The following is a 15,921-nucleotide window of genomic DNA, read 5'->3' on the forward strand; positions in this document are numbered from 1 at the left end:
ATACAATAAGGGGCTGGAATTACATGAGGAAAGAACTTTCTGGCTATAGTAGTAGTCAAATGATTTAGACGGGTGTGAAATCTCCGTCTTTGGAAGGTTTGCATGGGCTGGGCCAGCCGCCTTCTGTGATGTGCGGAAGATCCGGTCTGGAGGATGTGACCTGGAGTTTTTCCGTCCCTGTTTTCTAAAATGTTATGGTTGCCACCACTTTGCAGTCCATGAATGTATTCAGAGAGCTTCATGCCGTGTCAGGGACTTTGCTTCTGCAGGATATGCAAATCCTGGTGGATCCACAGCTGTCAGTCTGCAAAAACAGGATGTGGAATTGTGCCAGCAGATTTCATGGAGCGTTACCGGAGCTGCTGAATCAGAGAGAGAGCTTGAATTGCTCTTAGTGCTTTGGATCCTCGGAAGGGATGGTTCCTTGGCTCATTTTTTAATGTGAGCAGTGGGTTCTGCCCAGTCAGACTGGAGCTCTCTTGGGTCTTCAGCTCCAGCTTTTTAACTTTTTTTCCTTGTTCACCTGTGCTCCTTGGAGGTGGCGAGAATCCCTGCTGACATCACTCATCCTGTGCTTTCACTGGTCCATGTCCTTGGTTATTATCTTTTATCTCATTGTTAATCTTTCTCTCGCCTTCTCTACATTCCAAGTTTACATTTTATCCCTGTTTTATTGTAACTGCTACTTTATTCTTCTATCACATGTTAATGTTCTAAGTTTTTTTAAAGTATTTATCCTTTATCACACCCTGTTATTTGTAAACCGGCATGATGCGACTCCCATTGCGAATGCCGGTATATAAGAAATTCAAATAAATAAATATAAGTTAGGTTCATGCTTCCCATTGGACTTGCTGGTGTTTGCTGTCACTTCTGAGAAGCCGCTATGCAGCCCAGGAGCCAGTACCGAGGGACAGGGAAGATTCAATGCTTGCCTTCAAAACATACAATTATTGGCATGGCCTGGACCAGAATCTCATTGTGACCTCCGTGGGCAATGTTGTTGGGTCTGGGGCAGTCCCTGATGTCTCTGGGACAGCCTTCTCTTCAGACGCTGTCTTCAGGTGTAGCAAAATGCATTCAGCCTCTGCTGCTGTTTTCCAGCTCAGTCTACAGGACTTCTGCACACCCTGGAGGCTGCCTGGATTTGTGTCCTGAAACTTGAATTCCTCCTCATTTCCCTTAATATCTAATCTGCACTTGTGTGCAGGAGGCAGAGAGGGGAACAACCCCTGTTATGTGTTATGCTGGAGCTCTGGTTTTGTGACAGGGCATTTGGAGTAAAAATGTGGCTTAATTTTGGCAAGAATAAAAAAAAAGTTAAATTATGACTTGGGTTGTAGAAAATGTATTGAAAAATCGTGCTTGCGTGTTTTTAAATGTCCAGAAAACCTAAAACAGCCCAGTGCTCATATTTACACTTCTTTTATATTCTGCTAATGCTAGTATAACCATGCTGTGAATATTGCAAATTAAAACAGGAGCAAACGGAACAAGACTAAAATATAAAGCCACGAGCAGACACAGCGGAAGACAGCTAACCACAAGCTTGCTGAAAGAAATCCATCTTTCGCGTCTTGGGAAACCTTCTGAAGTCGTGAATGCCGTGACGGGTGTTCTAATCTGAATCTGGCTTGTACCGCATGGTCTGTTATGCTTGGGCAGCCACTGTTGTACAAGCCCTTGATCGGTGGATGAATCCAGCGGAGATGGACCTGCCCCTGCCCACAGCCTGTGGCTGTACCTCCCCAGCTCTTCCAAGAGTTGCCAAACGGGTAAACACACTGGCTGTCCACTTCCGAGCTGGTGGGTCGAAGGCATGACTTTCCTATTGTACAAATCTTGTGCTAGTGGGACTTTTTCTCCCTTTTGCAGAATTAGAATTGCAAAATTGGCAAGCACTTTTTGAAAGACAAGGAGTTGTGAATAATTCTAAAAATGTAGGCTTAAATCAAACCATGACATTTTAATAAGAACGCCAGCCACCTGAAAGCTGGGCCTAGGAGACCTGTCCAAAGGTCACAGATCTGTTAATTTCTAGGATTGTGCATTCGTTTCAGTGGTACGCACATAGCTCGCTGACTTTCTAATACACACGAAAAATGGATATTACGTGCATAACTCATTATTAAAAATACAGACATCTCTCTTTTCACATGTACTGGAAAGTGGAAGTCTGCATGTACCACCGAAACGGAAGAAGCAAATGCCCATCCCTGTTAATTTCCATGTTTTAGTAATTCTGAAAAGCAAACTTGCTTAAGGGCTTTGAGAATTGGAGGTGGCCAATCAGTTGGGAAATAAGCAGAAGACATCTGACCTAGCGTGTGAAAATAAAATGATCTGTGCATGAAGATCCAAAAAACAAGGCTGTGGGTGGCCACGGGTGGCCATCGCACAGGTCAGGACCACGCCAGTGGCTAGAAGTGTGCTGGCAGAGCTGGGGGCTGCGGCTCGGGATCTGAGCTTGGGAAAGGCTGATACATGATTGACTGTGGCTATGAATTTAATCCCGTTTCTCTAATCTTTAAAAGAAGCTCCCCAGCAGCAGGAGGCGGGCACGGTGGGTTTCCTGAAGCTCTCTCAGCCTGAGCGCTTTCCCCAGATCTGTTCTTCTAAGAGATGCCCGACTTGGGGACTGTCCTGTGGGTGCACTAGAAGCAGCTCTTTCCTTTTAAAGACTGTATTTGATTTGCTCTTCCGTGAGAGAGGGTTCAAATGCCGACTCTCTCTTTTATTATTGTTAATGTACACCAGATGCTGCTGTAATAGCGCTAGCACAGCAGAATGTGCGAGACACGTGGGACGCACAAAGCCGAGTTAAAAGTTAAAATGTCCCTGTTGTGGCTCCCGCAGGCTGCCCAGTGAAATGAATCCGTAGAAGGGATTTGAGGGAAGAGAGAGAGGAAATTGCCTCCCTAGTCTTGGATTAAGGGAAGACGTGAGCGTGTTCCCTGTAAGTTACCGTTTATAATAGCTGGCAAGCAAAACCGAAATGAGAGCACCCGAGGCAGGCCCCTCCCTGCTCTTCATAGGATCACGCAAGGCGAGGCACTAGAAATGGCAACCTTTCGGTTCATCTCTGGGGAATACATGAGCTTTCTTTACTTTTATGCAAAGGATTCCCCTCTGATCTTTGGTTGCCTTGCAGATATTACTTATGTAGCTTGTGATAAAGTTTTCATGGCTCCAGTCGCTCAGTTAGTGAATGTGACCTGTGGGTGACACAGGGCACTGAGACAGCAGAGCAAATCAGGGCTTGACGCAAAGTTTCCATTGTTTGTTTTTTTGTTTCCTTTAAATCCCATTCATGTCTTCCTTTTGTTTTCCCCTGTTAGGACCATGACGTGACATCTACGGGAAAACCTCTGCTGTTGGGTCCATTTTCTAGTGCCGCTGCCCTCAACCTCACAACCACAGGGAACCCTCCAAACTCTGGCCAGACCAATGATACTGCTACACGGCCAGTGCCATTGTTGGAGCCACCAAACGGAGTCACTTCTGTGCCAGGAAGTACACAGGGCATAGCTACGTTAGCCTCGGTGCCAACCAGTGTGCCCGTCAGCTCTAACACTACCACAGTGAGAACGACCTCTGCCGCCTTATCCAGCACCACCGTGCCAACACCAGGTAAGGCCGCACTCTCTCTGAAGGCGGTATGAGGGCATTTGTAATTTGTAAAGTATTGCACTTACTTGGCATCTTTCATGCAAATAGGAACCAAGGGTTCTTAACAGTTGTTTCAGAAGTTGTCTGACCCAGTATGGCATTTTCTTATGTTCTTATGTTCAAGAACTTCGAGTTGAATGACAGCGATATATCTGCATGCCTCTTAGTGGAACACAGGATTTGGTGAGAGAGGTAACGGTGGTGGGGCCACTTGGCAACAGTGATCATAACATGATCAAATTTAAACTAATAACTGGAAAGGGGACAATAAGTAAATCTACAGCTCTAACACTAAATTTTCAAAAGGGAAACTTTGATAAAATGAGGAATATAGTTAGAAAAAGCTGAAAGGTGCAGCTGCAAAGGTTAAAAGTGTTGAACAGGCATGGACATTGTTTAAAAATACAATCCTAGAGGCGCAGTCCAGATGCATTCCACCCATTAAGAAAGGTAAAACAATTACAGTCATGGTTAAAAGGTGAGGTGAAAGAGACTATTTTAGCCAAAAAACATCCTTCAAAAATTAGAAGAAGGATCCATCTGAAGAAAATAGGATAAAACATAAGTATTGTCAAGTTAAGTGTAAAACATTCAAAAGACAGGCGAAGAGAGAATTTGAAATGAAGTTCCATAGAGGCAAGAACTCATTAAAACTTTTTAAAATATATCTGAAGCAGGAAACCTGTGAGGGAGTTGGTTGGACCATTAGATGACAGAGGGGTTAAAGGGGTTCTTAGGGAAGATAAGGCCATTGCAGAAAGACTAAATGAATTCTTTGCTTCCGTGTTTACTAATGAGGATGTTGGGGAGATACCAGTTCCAGAGATGGTTTTCAGCGGTGATGAGTCAGATGAACTGAACCAAATCACTGTGAACCTGGAAGATGTAGTAGGCCAGATTGACAAACTAAAAAGTAGCAAATCACCTGGACCGGATGGTATGCATCTAGGGTACTGAAGGAATTCAAAAATGAAATTTCTGATCTATTAGTTAAAATTTGTAACCTATCGTTAAAATCATCCATTGTACCTGAAGACTGGAGGGTGGCCAATGTAACCCCAATATTTAAAAGGGGCTCTGGGGCAATCTGGGAAACTATAGACCAGTGAACCTAACTTCAGTACCGAGAAAAATAGTGGAAACTATTCTAAAAATCAAAATCGAAGCGCATATAGAAAGACATGGTTTAATGGAAGACAGTCAACATGGATTTACCCAAGGGAAGTCTTGCCTAACACATCTGCTTCATTTTTTTGAAGGGGTTAATAAACACGTGGATAAAGGTGAACCGGTAGATGTAGTGTATTTGGATTTTCAGAAGGCGTTTGACAAAGTCCCTCATGAGAGGCTTCTAGGAAAAGTAAAAAGTCATGGGATAGGTGGCGATGTCCTTTCGTGGATTACAAGCTGGTTAAAACACAGGAAACCGAGTTGGATTAAATGGTCAATTTTCTCAACGGAAAAGAGTAAACAGTGGAGTGCCTCAGGGATCTTTACTTGGACCAGTGCTTTTCAGTATTTTTATAAATGATCTGGAAAGGAATACGATGAGTGAGGTTATCAAATTTACGGACGATACAAAATTATTCAGAGTAGTTAAATCACAAGCAGATTGTGATACATTACAGGAAGACCTTGCAAGACTGGAAGATTGGGCATCCAAATGGCAGATGAAATTGAATGTGGACAAGTGCAAGGTGTTGCATATAGGGAAAAATAACCCTTGCTATAGTTACACGATGTTAGGTTCTATATTAGGAGCTACCACCCAGGAAAAAGATCTAGGCGTCATAGTGGATAACACATTGAAATCGTCGGCTCAGTGTGCTGCAGCAGTCAAAAAAGCAAACACAATGTTAGGAATTATTAGGAAGGCAATGGTTAATAAAACAGAAAATGTCATCATGCCTCTGTATCGCTCTATGGTGAGACCACACCTTGAATTCTGTGTACAATTCTGGTCACTGCATCTCAAAAAAGATATAGTTGCGATGGAGAAGGTACAGAGAAGGGCGACCAAATTGATAACGGGGATGAAACAGCTCCCCTATGAGGAAAGGCTGACGAGGTTAGGGCTGTTCAGCTTGGAGACGAGACGGCTGAGGGGGGATATGATAGAGGTGTTTAAGATCATGAGAGGTCTTGAACGAGTAGATGTGACTCGGTTATTTACACTTTCGAATAATAGAAGGACTAGGGGGCACTCCATGAAGTTAGCAAGTAGCACATTTAAGACTAATTGGAGAAAATTCTTTTTCACGCAATGCACAATAAAGCTGTGGAATTTGTTGCCAGAGGATGTGGTTAGTGCAGTTAGTGGAGCTGGGTTCAAAAAAGGTTTGGATAAGTTCTTTCAGGAGAAGTCCATTAACTGCTGGTAGAGTCCTTGGTTTGAAGCATGAAGGCTTTAGATTCGAGTCCCAAGATCCTCAGATGGCAGTGCTGGAAGCGGACACCCTGGGGTGTTCCAGTGAGTGTAAAGTCCTTATTAAAGACTTGAGCATTTCAGAGCAAATTAACAGAAAACACAACGCCCATCCTTCCTAACCTGCTCCATAGTGTGCTGGAGCCCTGCAGGGCACCGTGCTGAGAGGGAAGTCCAGCAGGAGAGATGAGTAGGGGACAGCGTAATGGTGGCGTTAGATTTGCACAGGTTTATAACCAGTAATGATAGGTTAACTCATTTTGTTCTGCTCTCTTATTGCTAGGGGAACATTATCTCCTCTGCTCTTATTCTGCAGCTTCCCTTTCTACTTCTCTTCTTTCGTAACTAATGCTTTCGTTTTATGCTTCTCTCGTTTCGCTGTAAACCAATATGATATGTACTGTTTGCACATGAATGTCGATACATAAAAGTTCAAAATAAATAAATAAACAATGGGCATCAGAGGTGCTCCCTTACAATATTTCTTTGCTGCTTTTCACACTTTCTCCTGTTTCTTTGTGTAGCATTTGCCTGTCAGCAGGACTTAACCATTGCGTTAATTGTCTGATTTTTTTATTCCTTTTTTGCTAGGCGTGATTCTCTCTCTCCCCCTCTCCCCTCTGATACACTTCAGTCCCTGCCAAACATAAGATCTACGGATCCAGGCATTTATGTCTGCTGTGTAGTATACAGATAGGGTTCTTCTGGTCACTTACCTTATCGTTTTAATAGGTACAATTAATTAGATTCATTGCAGATCATGATTTGTTGCATTGGACTAACGAAGTATGAAAATGTAGTGAGGTAGCTGAGCTCTTGAGCTCCCCCCACCGAGTGCAGCAGACACTGTGGTGGTTCAGCGTTCAGGTACCACAGTTCGTAGCAGAATCATTACTTTCTTCCCATCCAGGACTGGTATTTGCCACTTGAATTCTACGCTGCTTTAGTGATGTTACAACTTCATTCCGAAGGCGTTTGGCATTCGCATCGGCCATTTTGTCTCCTGCAAGAACAGCTTACATTCTCCATGCAAGGTTAGGAATCTGGCAGGATAAAGGGCTGCTCTGAACTTCAGCTCCTGCTTGCTGCATCTCAAAAAGCACACAGCAGAACTAGAAAAGGTACAAAGAAAGACGACCAAAATGGTAAAGGAGTTGGAACGCCTCCCTTATGAGGTCAAGGTTTTTCAGGCTGGAAAAGAGATGGCTAAGAGGTCTATAAAATCTTGAAGGGGGTGAAACATGTCAACAGCAAATGGTTATTTCCAGTAGGACTAGGGGATGCTCCATGAAGCGAATAGGTAGCACATTTAAAACAAATCAGAGAAAGTTTGGACGACCACGATGAGCGTTGGGCTGCACAGCAAAAAGATTTATCCGCCTTGCAGGCCCGACAGACAGAGCTTGCTGACAAGCTTGAAGACATTGAAAATAGAAATCGACGCTGTAATTTGCGTTTTAAAGGGGTGCCAGAAGGTGAGGCTTACCAGGACTGTACTTCAATCATCCAGCGGATCTGCGCTATGATCCTGGGGGAGCAGGCTCCTGAAGGTGGAGAGCCCGCTTACAGTACTCAGATTGAGAGAGCCCACCGGTCGTTGGGGCCTAGGGTTGGCAATACCCCCAGAGACATCATTGTTTGCTTCCACTCATTCCAGTATAAGGATAAACTGGCTGTTGCGGCGCGCCGACAACGCATCTGGCGGTGGGAAGACCACGATATTGCAGTGTATGCGGATCTGGCTGCCACCACCCTGCGGAAGCGCTTTGCGTTTAAGCCCATTACCACGGCCCTCACCGCGGCGAAAGTCCGGTACAGATGGCTCTTCCCATTTGGGATCTGGTTCCAGGTGGAGGGGAAGTCGTACAAGGCTCACACTTTTGAGGATGGCGTACAGGCGGCGAAGGAGGTGGGCTTGACTGTGGAGGTACCCACTTCGGTCTCAAGGCTCCTAAGAGTCGACGCACGGAACCACCCAGATGGCAGCGGGTTCCTAAGGGGGGCAAACGCTTAAGAAGAAACCCCAGTGATGTTCGGGTGGAAAACGTACCACCATGACTTTTGTGACTATATATCTAACCTTTTCTTTTTCAGGCGGCCCTGCTATGGGCATGGCTCCTAGTGGACATATCTGCGTTATTACTATGTTGGTTACAGTTTTACACGCAGTGGTTCTTACCTGTTTGGGTTTCATATTTTAGCATTCTTATCTCTGATTCTGCTATTTAGCCGCGAACGCAATAGTATTTTACGCTATTTAGGGTGGGGGGGGGGGCGTCCTTCTCGCTTCAGGATGGGTACTTCCTCCAGTAGCTGCTGGGAACGATTATATCCTTCCCAGGTGATTCAGAGAGGGGGGGGAGGGGGGGGGGGTTTCAATTTCTTCATAGGTATTTCGAGGGTTCCGACCTGGGGTTCAGTTGGTATACCATTTTCTATGTCTGCCTTGGATTCTTTTGCTCAGGGGGGGGATGTCCCTGTCTGCTTACAGGGGCGGGTCCTCTACTTCTTTATCATGGCTACTCTTAAATTTGTTTCTCTGAATGTCAAGGGCCTAAATTCTGGGCGGAAGCGCAAGCTTCTCTTTCAGGAAATGGGTCGTCTACAGGCTGATGTGATCTATCTCCAGGAGACACACCTCAGAAAACGATATGAGACCTTATTAAAAAATGCCCAATATCCGCACCAATACTGGGCTGCAGCCACTAAAGATCATAAATATGCCGGGGTGGGGATCCTTCTCAAAAAGGATTTACAATATGAGCTACTGGCTACTCATGCCGACGCGCAGGGGCGTTATATACTTTTGAATATTAGAGTGGGGTCCGAGAAGTACTCCCTTGTTTCAATCTATGGCCCAACTTCTCATAAGGAAGTTTTCTACTCTCACCTGTATGATACTCTAGCCACTAAAGCAGAAGGGAGTGTAATCCTGGGTGGTGATTTTAATACGACCCTGAACCCGGTATTGGACAATTCAACGGGGCGTAGTGCTGACTCCCTTTCAGTTCGGAAAGCCTTGAAACGCCTTCAATCCCTGGTTTCTGGGATCGATATTTGGCGTTCTCGGTATCCCAAATCTAGGTGCTATTCATTTTACTCGCACCCTCATAGTAGCTACTCTCGCTTAGATATGTTCTTGGTGGATAGGTTGCGAGTGAATATGGTTCAGGCTGTGGATATTGAGCCGATCGTTTGGTCGGATCATTCTCCCATTTGGTTTACCCTACAAATCACGAATTATGATAAAGGACAACGGTTCTGGCGTTTGAATGACTCCTTATTAGAAGATGGTGAGTTCCAACGCCAGATTGCCAGGGATATTCAGGACTATATGCATACTAACGACACTGAGGGGATGGATCCAGGGATTCTCTGGGAGTGTCTGAAATGTGTTCTGCGGGGCTCGTTTATTTCCCGAGCCACTTTTGTTAAAAAACGAACTGAGGGGGAGCGGCAGGGGTTGTTATTGCATCTTGCAGGTTTAGAGCACTCCCACATGGGCGACCCCACGAATCTTCAGATTTTACAGGCAATCCAAGAGACCAAAGATCAGATAGCGCAATTGGATTCAGCTAGGATTGCTCACCAGTTAACCTTGGCGAGACAGCGGTTCTTCGAGGGGGGGAATAAAGCGGGGAAGTATTTAGCCCAAACGCTGAAACGTAAACAAGCCCAAGCTACTATTCAAAAAATTAAGGGAGCAGATGGAGTGTTGTTGACCGATAACTCCACGATTAGACAGCGATTCCTTCAATTCTATGCCCAATTGTACAGTATGGATGCCAGGTCTCGGTTGAGACTATCTCTCAGTATTTAGCGGATGTCCCATTACCAGAGCTTACAGCTGTCCAACGGCAGTTTCTGGATAAAGAAATTACTTTGTTGGAAGTTACGGAAGCTATTAACACTCTAAAAGCGGATAAGTCTCCTGGGCTAGACGGTTTTACGCCTCGATTTTATAAGAAGTTTGCCACGATATTGGCACCCATTCTTCTTGTTTTTTTTAACTCTCTGAGAGGGGGTTCTGCTTTATCTCCCCAGACCAATACGGCCGGGATCACTATATTATTGAAGCCGGGGAGAGATCCCTCCCTTTGTGGTTCGTACCGGCCTATTTCTCTACTTAATATCGATGTAAAGCTCTTGGCAAAAATTTTGGCTACCCGGTTAAATTGCTTCATTTCGCAGCTTGTCCATACGGACCAATCAGGGTTTATCCCGGGCCGGACAACTGCGGATAATGTGCACAAGATTTTTGACAGCATTTGGTTTGCAAAGCGCTATGGGTCCCCACTATAGCTCTTTCCCTAGATGCCGAAAAGGCGTTTGATATGGTTCATTGGCCATATCTGTTTTGCACTTTGGAAAGCATGGGCTTTGGTGCCTCTTTCCTACACTGGTTAAAGCAATTATATAATGGCCCCCAGGCTTGTTTAAAGATCAATGGTGGTTACTCTCCCACTTTTACAGTTGGTAGAGGAACCAGGCAGGGCTGCCCGCTCTCTCCATTGCTTTTTGCTTTGTTTTTAGAGCCCTTTGCCATTAAAATTAGGGGGCAGGAGAATATACAAGGGCTCACGATGGGCAGGATTTCGTCTAAGCTATCCCTTTATGCTGACGATATTTTACTTACCCTCACCAAGCCCGAACTCTCACTCACTCAGTTGATGTCGGAGATGGAGGCCTTTAGCAGGGTCTCGGGTTTCCGGGTTAACTGGGAGAAATCGGAGATATTGAACATCAATCTCACCCCCCAGAGTGTAGCACATTTGAAGGGCTTGTTTCCCTTTCGCTGGGCCTCGTCCCATATCAAATATTTGGGTGTGCAGTTGAGTGCGTCTCATGATCTTTTCACTCTAAACTATGGGCCCCTATGGAAAAAATTGGTTGGGGAAATGGAAGAGTGGAGCAGGTATCACATCTCCTGGATGGGGAGGATGGCGGTGTTTAAGATGTCCTTGTTACCAAAATTGTTGTATCTCTTTCAAACTCTTCCCATCCCTGTGCCTACCCCCCAACTTAAACTATGGCAACGGAAATGTATGAATTTCATATGGGCTGGGCGGAGGCCGCGGGTGGCCCGGAGTGTCCTGTTTCGGCCTAAGGCGCAGGGGGGGCTCGGTGTGCCGGAACTTGCCCGATATTATTGGGCAGCCCATTTCAAAAAAGTGGTTGATTGGCACAAGGGTAGGCACCCCAAACAATGGATACAAATTAATCAGGAGCTACTTGGGGATACTCCTTTGAGGTCTCTTATCTGGCAACCCAAGAGGACATGGATAGTGGACCCGGGGACTGCTTTATCTCCTTCTATTTTGGACACTCTGGCGATATGGCACCAGCATAGCGACCGACTTGTTGAGCGAAGAGAGTATCATGCTAGCTCCAGTCTATATGACCATAAGGACTTTCGTCCTGGACGGGATAATCCAGCCCTCCTTCTTTGGAAAAGGAAGGGAATTTCGGAATGGGGTCATTTATGGGGTTCGACTGGGATTAAATCCTTTCCCGATTTCCAACACCAATATCATCTACCCGCTTCAGACTACTTTCCCTATATGCAGCTTGCTCACTTTGCAAGAACTACTCAGTTGGGGTCATATTTGGCGCTTGGTCCCTCTTCTTTTGAAAAATTATGTAAGAAGGCTGACACCTCTAGTCAGCTGTTATCGGGACTCTACCGACTACTGGCGAGGGAGGTTAGGACTAAAGCGAGCTTCCAACTGGCATGGGAAAAGGACTTGGGTATGGATATCTCTCTTCCACAGTGGAAAACGATATTTCAGGGCCGCGGGAAGGGTTTTATAGCCACTTCCCTGATCGAAAATTCTTATAAGATTATGTATCGCTGGTACATGTATCCTCAACGGTTGCACAAATTTATGCCTCGGGTTCCTGACTGCTGTTGGAGGCGATGTGGGTCTGTGGGCTCTTTTATGCATATGTGGTGGGATTGTCCCCTTTTACAGACCTTATGGGTGGCTATCCGTCATTGGTTGGGGGAAATGTTGCCGGGCTTCCCAGTTTTCGGCCCCGCTCAGGCTTTCCTTGGGCTTAGGATTCAGGGTTTATCTGATGACCACAATCGATTGGCCCATTATGTCCTACTGGCCACACGCATGGCGATAGCTAGGGCGTGGAAGGATACCCGGACCCCAAATAAAGCAGAGATACAACAGCGAGTAGAAAAAATTTATTTATTGACTCAAATTACGGCTCTTCGACATAACACCAAGCCTAAATTTGACAAAACTTGGCAGTCATATACCAGATGGAAAGCCACTCAAACTACTGCTTCTTTCTGATACGCTCGGAGGTTGTTACTTGAAAGTGTAGCTGGGTTAAAAAAAAAAAAAAAAAGGGGGTTTACATGAGGGTGCTAGTGATGCACTGATCTGAGCGGACATGTTCTTGTTGGGTTCCTGCGGCTGCCATTTAATTACTCCTGAATTCCACAGAGTTCCGGTGGAAATAAAATTCTCTAATGCTCCAGGATTCTTCTAAGAGGTCTATGCCTGAACTTTGGGTTAGGCGGAAGTGGGCCGTGAGTAGGAAGAGTCTTGCTGATGAAAAAAGCACACGCGGCGAACAGGCCTCTGATAGGGTAGAGGAAACGGACTCTGAATCCATCGAAGTGATCAAGGGGGTAATGGAAGGCCTTGCCGGGAAGATATGGACCTCTTAGAGGCCAAGTTGGAATCTGTGGTGAAGAAAGTTACTAACTTGGTTTTGTCGGTTGGAGGAACCTCAGCACGTATGGAGGTGGTTGAAGGGGTGCAAATCTCCCTCACCAAAGCCCTTAGGAAACTTGACGTGCTGGAGCGCCACATCGAGGCCCTGCAAGGAAACATCACAGCCGGTGGAGGGGTCCGACCCAGTTGGTTTCTTCACCACAAGGCTACCCGAGCTTTTAAAGGTGGTGGCTGGGTCGAAGGGCATTGAGCTTGACAGGACACCCAGAGTTCTGGCCCCGGGCTGCTCTGAGTACGGTTCATGACTTCTTGGAGAGCGAGCTTACCTGTCGGAGTTCTCGCATTTTCCCGTTTCAGGACCGCTCAGCTGATAATTAAAAATGCGCCCCTGTACCCCTCAAAGCTCAGATATTTGAGACCCTTAAGGACGCTTGGGTAAAAAGGCGGCAAGCAGCACCGCAGCCATGAGCTTCCCCAGGAGGGGCTCTGCCAGTCTCCACGTGGCTCACCTGCCGGAGCGTGCAGTGCTTCCTCTCTTCTTTCCGTGGTCGTTGCCCTGATCAGCCTTGTGGTCAGCAGGATGCCGCAGTGGCTGTGACGTTGGCACTGCACGAGCATGCGCTGGAGGTGGTGCCTGCCCCTTCTGGCACGGCGCACATGGACGCTCGAGGCTCCCGGCCGTGGCTTGAGCCATGAGGGCGTGCCCTTTCTTTTTCGAGTGATAGGCTGGGGGGGGGGGGCTTCGAGAAGGGAATGTTGAGGTTGGCGGGGGGTTGGGAATTTATATGGCACGGGGGGGGGGGGGAGAAGGTTTCCTGGAGCTGGCATAGTCGGGTCCTGACTGATGTCCCATCCGGTACAGATCACTTGGGGGGCACCAGCTTTTGGGTGGGTGAGAGTGGGCATTGGGGGTTTCTTTAGGGGAGTAGGGGGTTGGGGGAAGAGTTTTCTCTGCTCCCTCGAGTTGGGGAAGAAAGTTCAGACATACGGTTTTAAACACTTGCTCGTCGGTGGCAGGCGGACACAGCAGTTTGGCTGTTAATGTCTTTCATATGTTACTACTGGGGGGTGTCGATGAATCTTCCCCTAGTTAACGTTCTCTCCCTAAATATTAGGGGGATTTCTTATCCTAGAAGCAGAAGGGCTTGCCAGTCTGGAAACGACAGCCAGCACGTTTTGTCTGACTTCAGGACAGGGAGGGCCAGGTGTGTTCTGCCCCTTTCTCTACACGAGGGGTAGGGGCAGATTTCTAATCTTACATTGCAGCCTTTATGCCAGGGAATTGGTGCTGGTAAATATCCATGCTCCCTGTACGTACCCGGATCAGTCCAGGACAGCTGGGTTTTGCCTCCCCACCAGCAGATGGAGACAGAAGACGACTTTGCGGACTCTGTCCTATACCCCTGAGGTGCCACCTAGTGTCTCCACTGTCTTTCCTTTGTGCCTCTGGCACAGGAGCTTGGGGGGTCATTGGCGGAGACTGGAACTCGTTTTCTGGCTCCTCTGAGACAGGTCATGGCCGCTGACCTGGACGGCGGACGCGTGCTCCTTGTGCGATATCTGTCTGGAGCGTTAATAACCCTGCTGGGAGAGATGATTCTTTTTCTCTCCCAGCCGCACCCGTTCTTGTTTCTGCTCTGAGAGGCTGCGCTCTAAAGCTGCAGATTGTGATATCTTTCCTTGTCATCCCTCAGACCATCACCCTGGGGGGAGAGCTCCACCCTCTCGCGCTTTGCAGCTACGGAGACTGAATGCGTCCTCGCTTGGACAGAGTGATTTCTTGCAAGTGATCTCCATGGTCATTCGATGCCCATCCTGACACGACTTCATATGGCCCAGGGCTACGGTGGGGAACGCTTACGGTGCTTCTCCAGGGAAGAGACGGTAGCTTTGTTAAAAGAGAACAGGAGAAGATGGGAGAACAAATTGCAAAGTTAGAAAAGGAGAGAGAAGCATTATGAGCGAGGTAATCGCACAGGGGCTCTTACACAAAGCATTATGCAGCGGGTTCACTACAGATCGCAGTGAAATGGGGGCTGCCATTAAGAAATATGGAGGCAGCGAGACGCTGAAGGACCCTCATGGCGGCTCTTGAAGTTTGGCGGGGGCGCAGATGTGCATGGAGCATGTTCTGCGCCTGCTGATTTGTCAGGATCAGACGGCGTTTCTGAAAGGCTGCCGGTCACTGTTTAATTTCTTGCTTGCCTCCAAGGTTCGGAAAAGGTCAGGATGGTCTTGCCCCTTGATGCGACCAAGGCTTTTGATGGGGTGCAGTGGTACTGTTTGTACGGGGTGCTGTATAGCTGTAGTAGATGGATGAGAGAGGCCTGCATTTTTGTCCTCTCCACGTCGGTGGTCTATGTACCCCTATGTTTACTCTCTTGCAGTATGAGGCAGGGCGCGCGCCTCCTTTTTAATTTGGCTGAAGTAGTAGGGGAGATTCTGGTTTTAAAGTTGAGGGGTCCCTGCTGCTGACGTTCTCCTATTTTTATCACGGGTCGAGGTGTCGGGCCTGGGTCTGATTAAGCTGTGGGGAAGTAAGGGAAAGCTTCTGCTTATCAAATCAACTTTGCTAAATGAAAATTGCTTACCCTGGGGGGTCAAAGTGTACATCCCAAGGTTTGTGTCTGTCTTCTGTGGGGTATCAGAGGGTTTCAGGTATCTCAGAGTGGAAGTGCCCTGTAGGTGGATTAGATTCCCGTGTTGGACATTGGATGAATGTATTCATTTCATGAATTAGAAGATGCTTCCTGTGCAGGCTCCCCTAGACCCTGTGTGCGCCTCTCAGGAGTATAGTGCACAGTTTTGCTTGGCATGATGGGGTCCTGCGCATTCCCGTGGATTGCTGATTTTCGGAGTTACTCTCGAGCCGCACGTGTAGGGTGCACTTGAGACTGCTACGGCCCAGAAGCACAGCTGGAACGGGCGGAGACTGAAGGCTTTGACGTGCCTTTGTTAATTGCGATGCCCTGTGCTCTCAAGCTGTGGTCACCCAATCATTTCTCACACTGTTAAGGTGTGACAGGAGGTGTGTCGGTATCTCGGACTGAAAGAGGAGGCCTTGTCACCCGACTCGCCATTAGCAAAAAATCACCTACTGTTCCTTTTCCCCGGATACAGGCACTGGCAGCA

The 15,921-nt window shown here is 47.0% G+C and overlaps 1 protein-coding gene across 4 annotated transcripts in view; it reads left to right on the top strand.

The window, feature by feature from the left end:
* The window catches only part of KIAA0319L (KIAA0319 like), a 92,432-nt gene that overhangs the window by 27,959 nt on the left and 48,552 nt on the right, over positions 1–15,921 (top strand). For all 4 annotated transcript variants that reach the window (XM_029572014.1, XM_029572013.1, XM_029572012.1 and 1 more), the window contains one exon: positions 3,339–3,630. In XM_029572014.1, coding sequence (XP_029427874.1) covers positions 3,339–3,630 — 292 coding nt within the window. The remainder of the gene's footprint in view (positions 1–3,338; positions 3,631–15,921) is intronic.

Source organism: Rhinatrema bivittatum, chromosome 11, assembly GCF_901001135.1.
Source record: "Rhinatrema bivittatum chromosome 11, aRhiBiv1.1, whole genome shotgun sequence".
NCBI lineage: Eukaryota > Metazoa > Chordata > Amphibia > Gymnophiona > Rhinatrematidae > Rhinatrema > Rhinatrema bivittatum.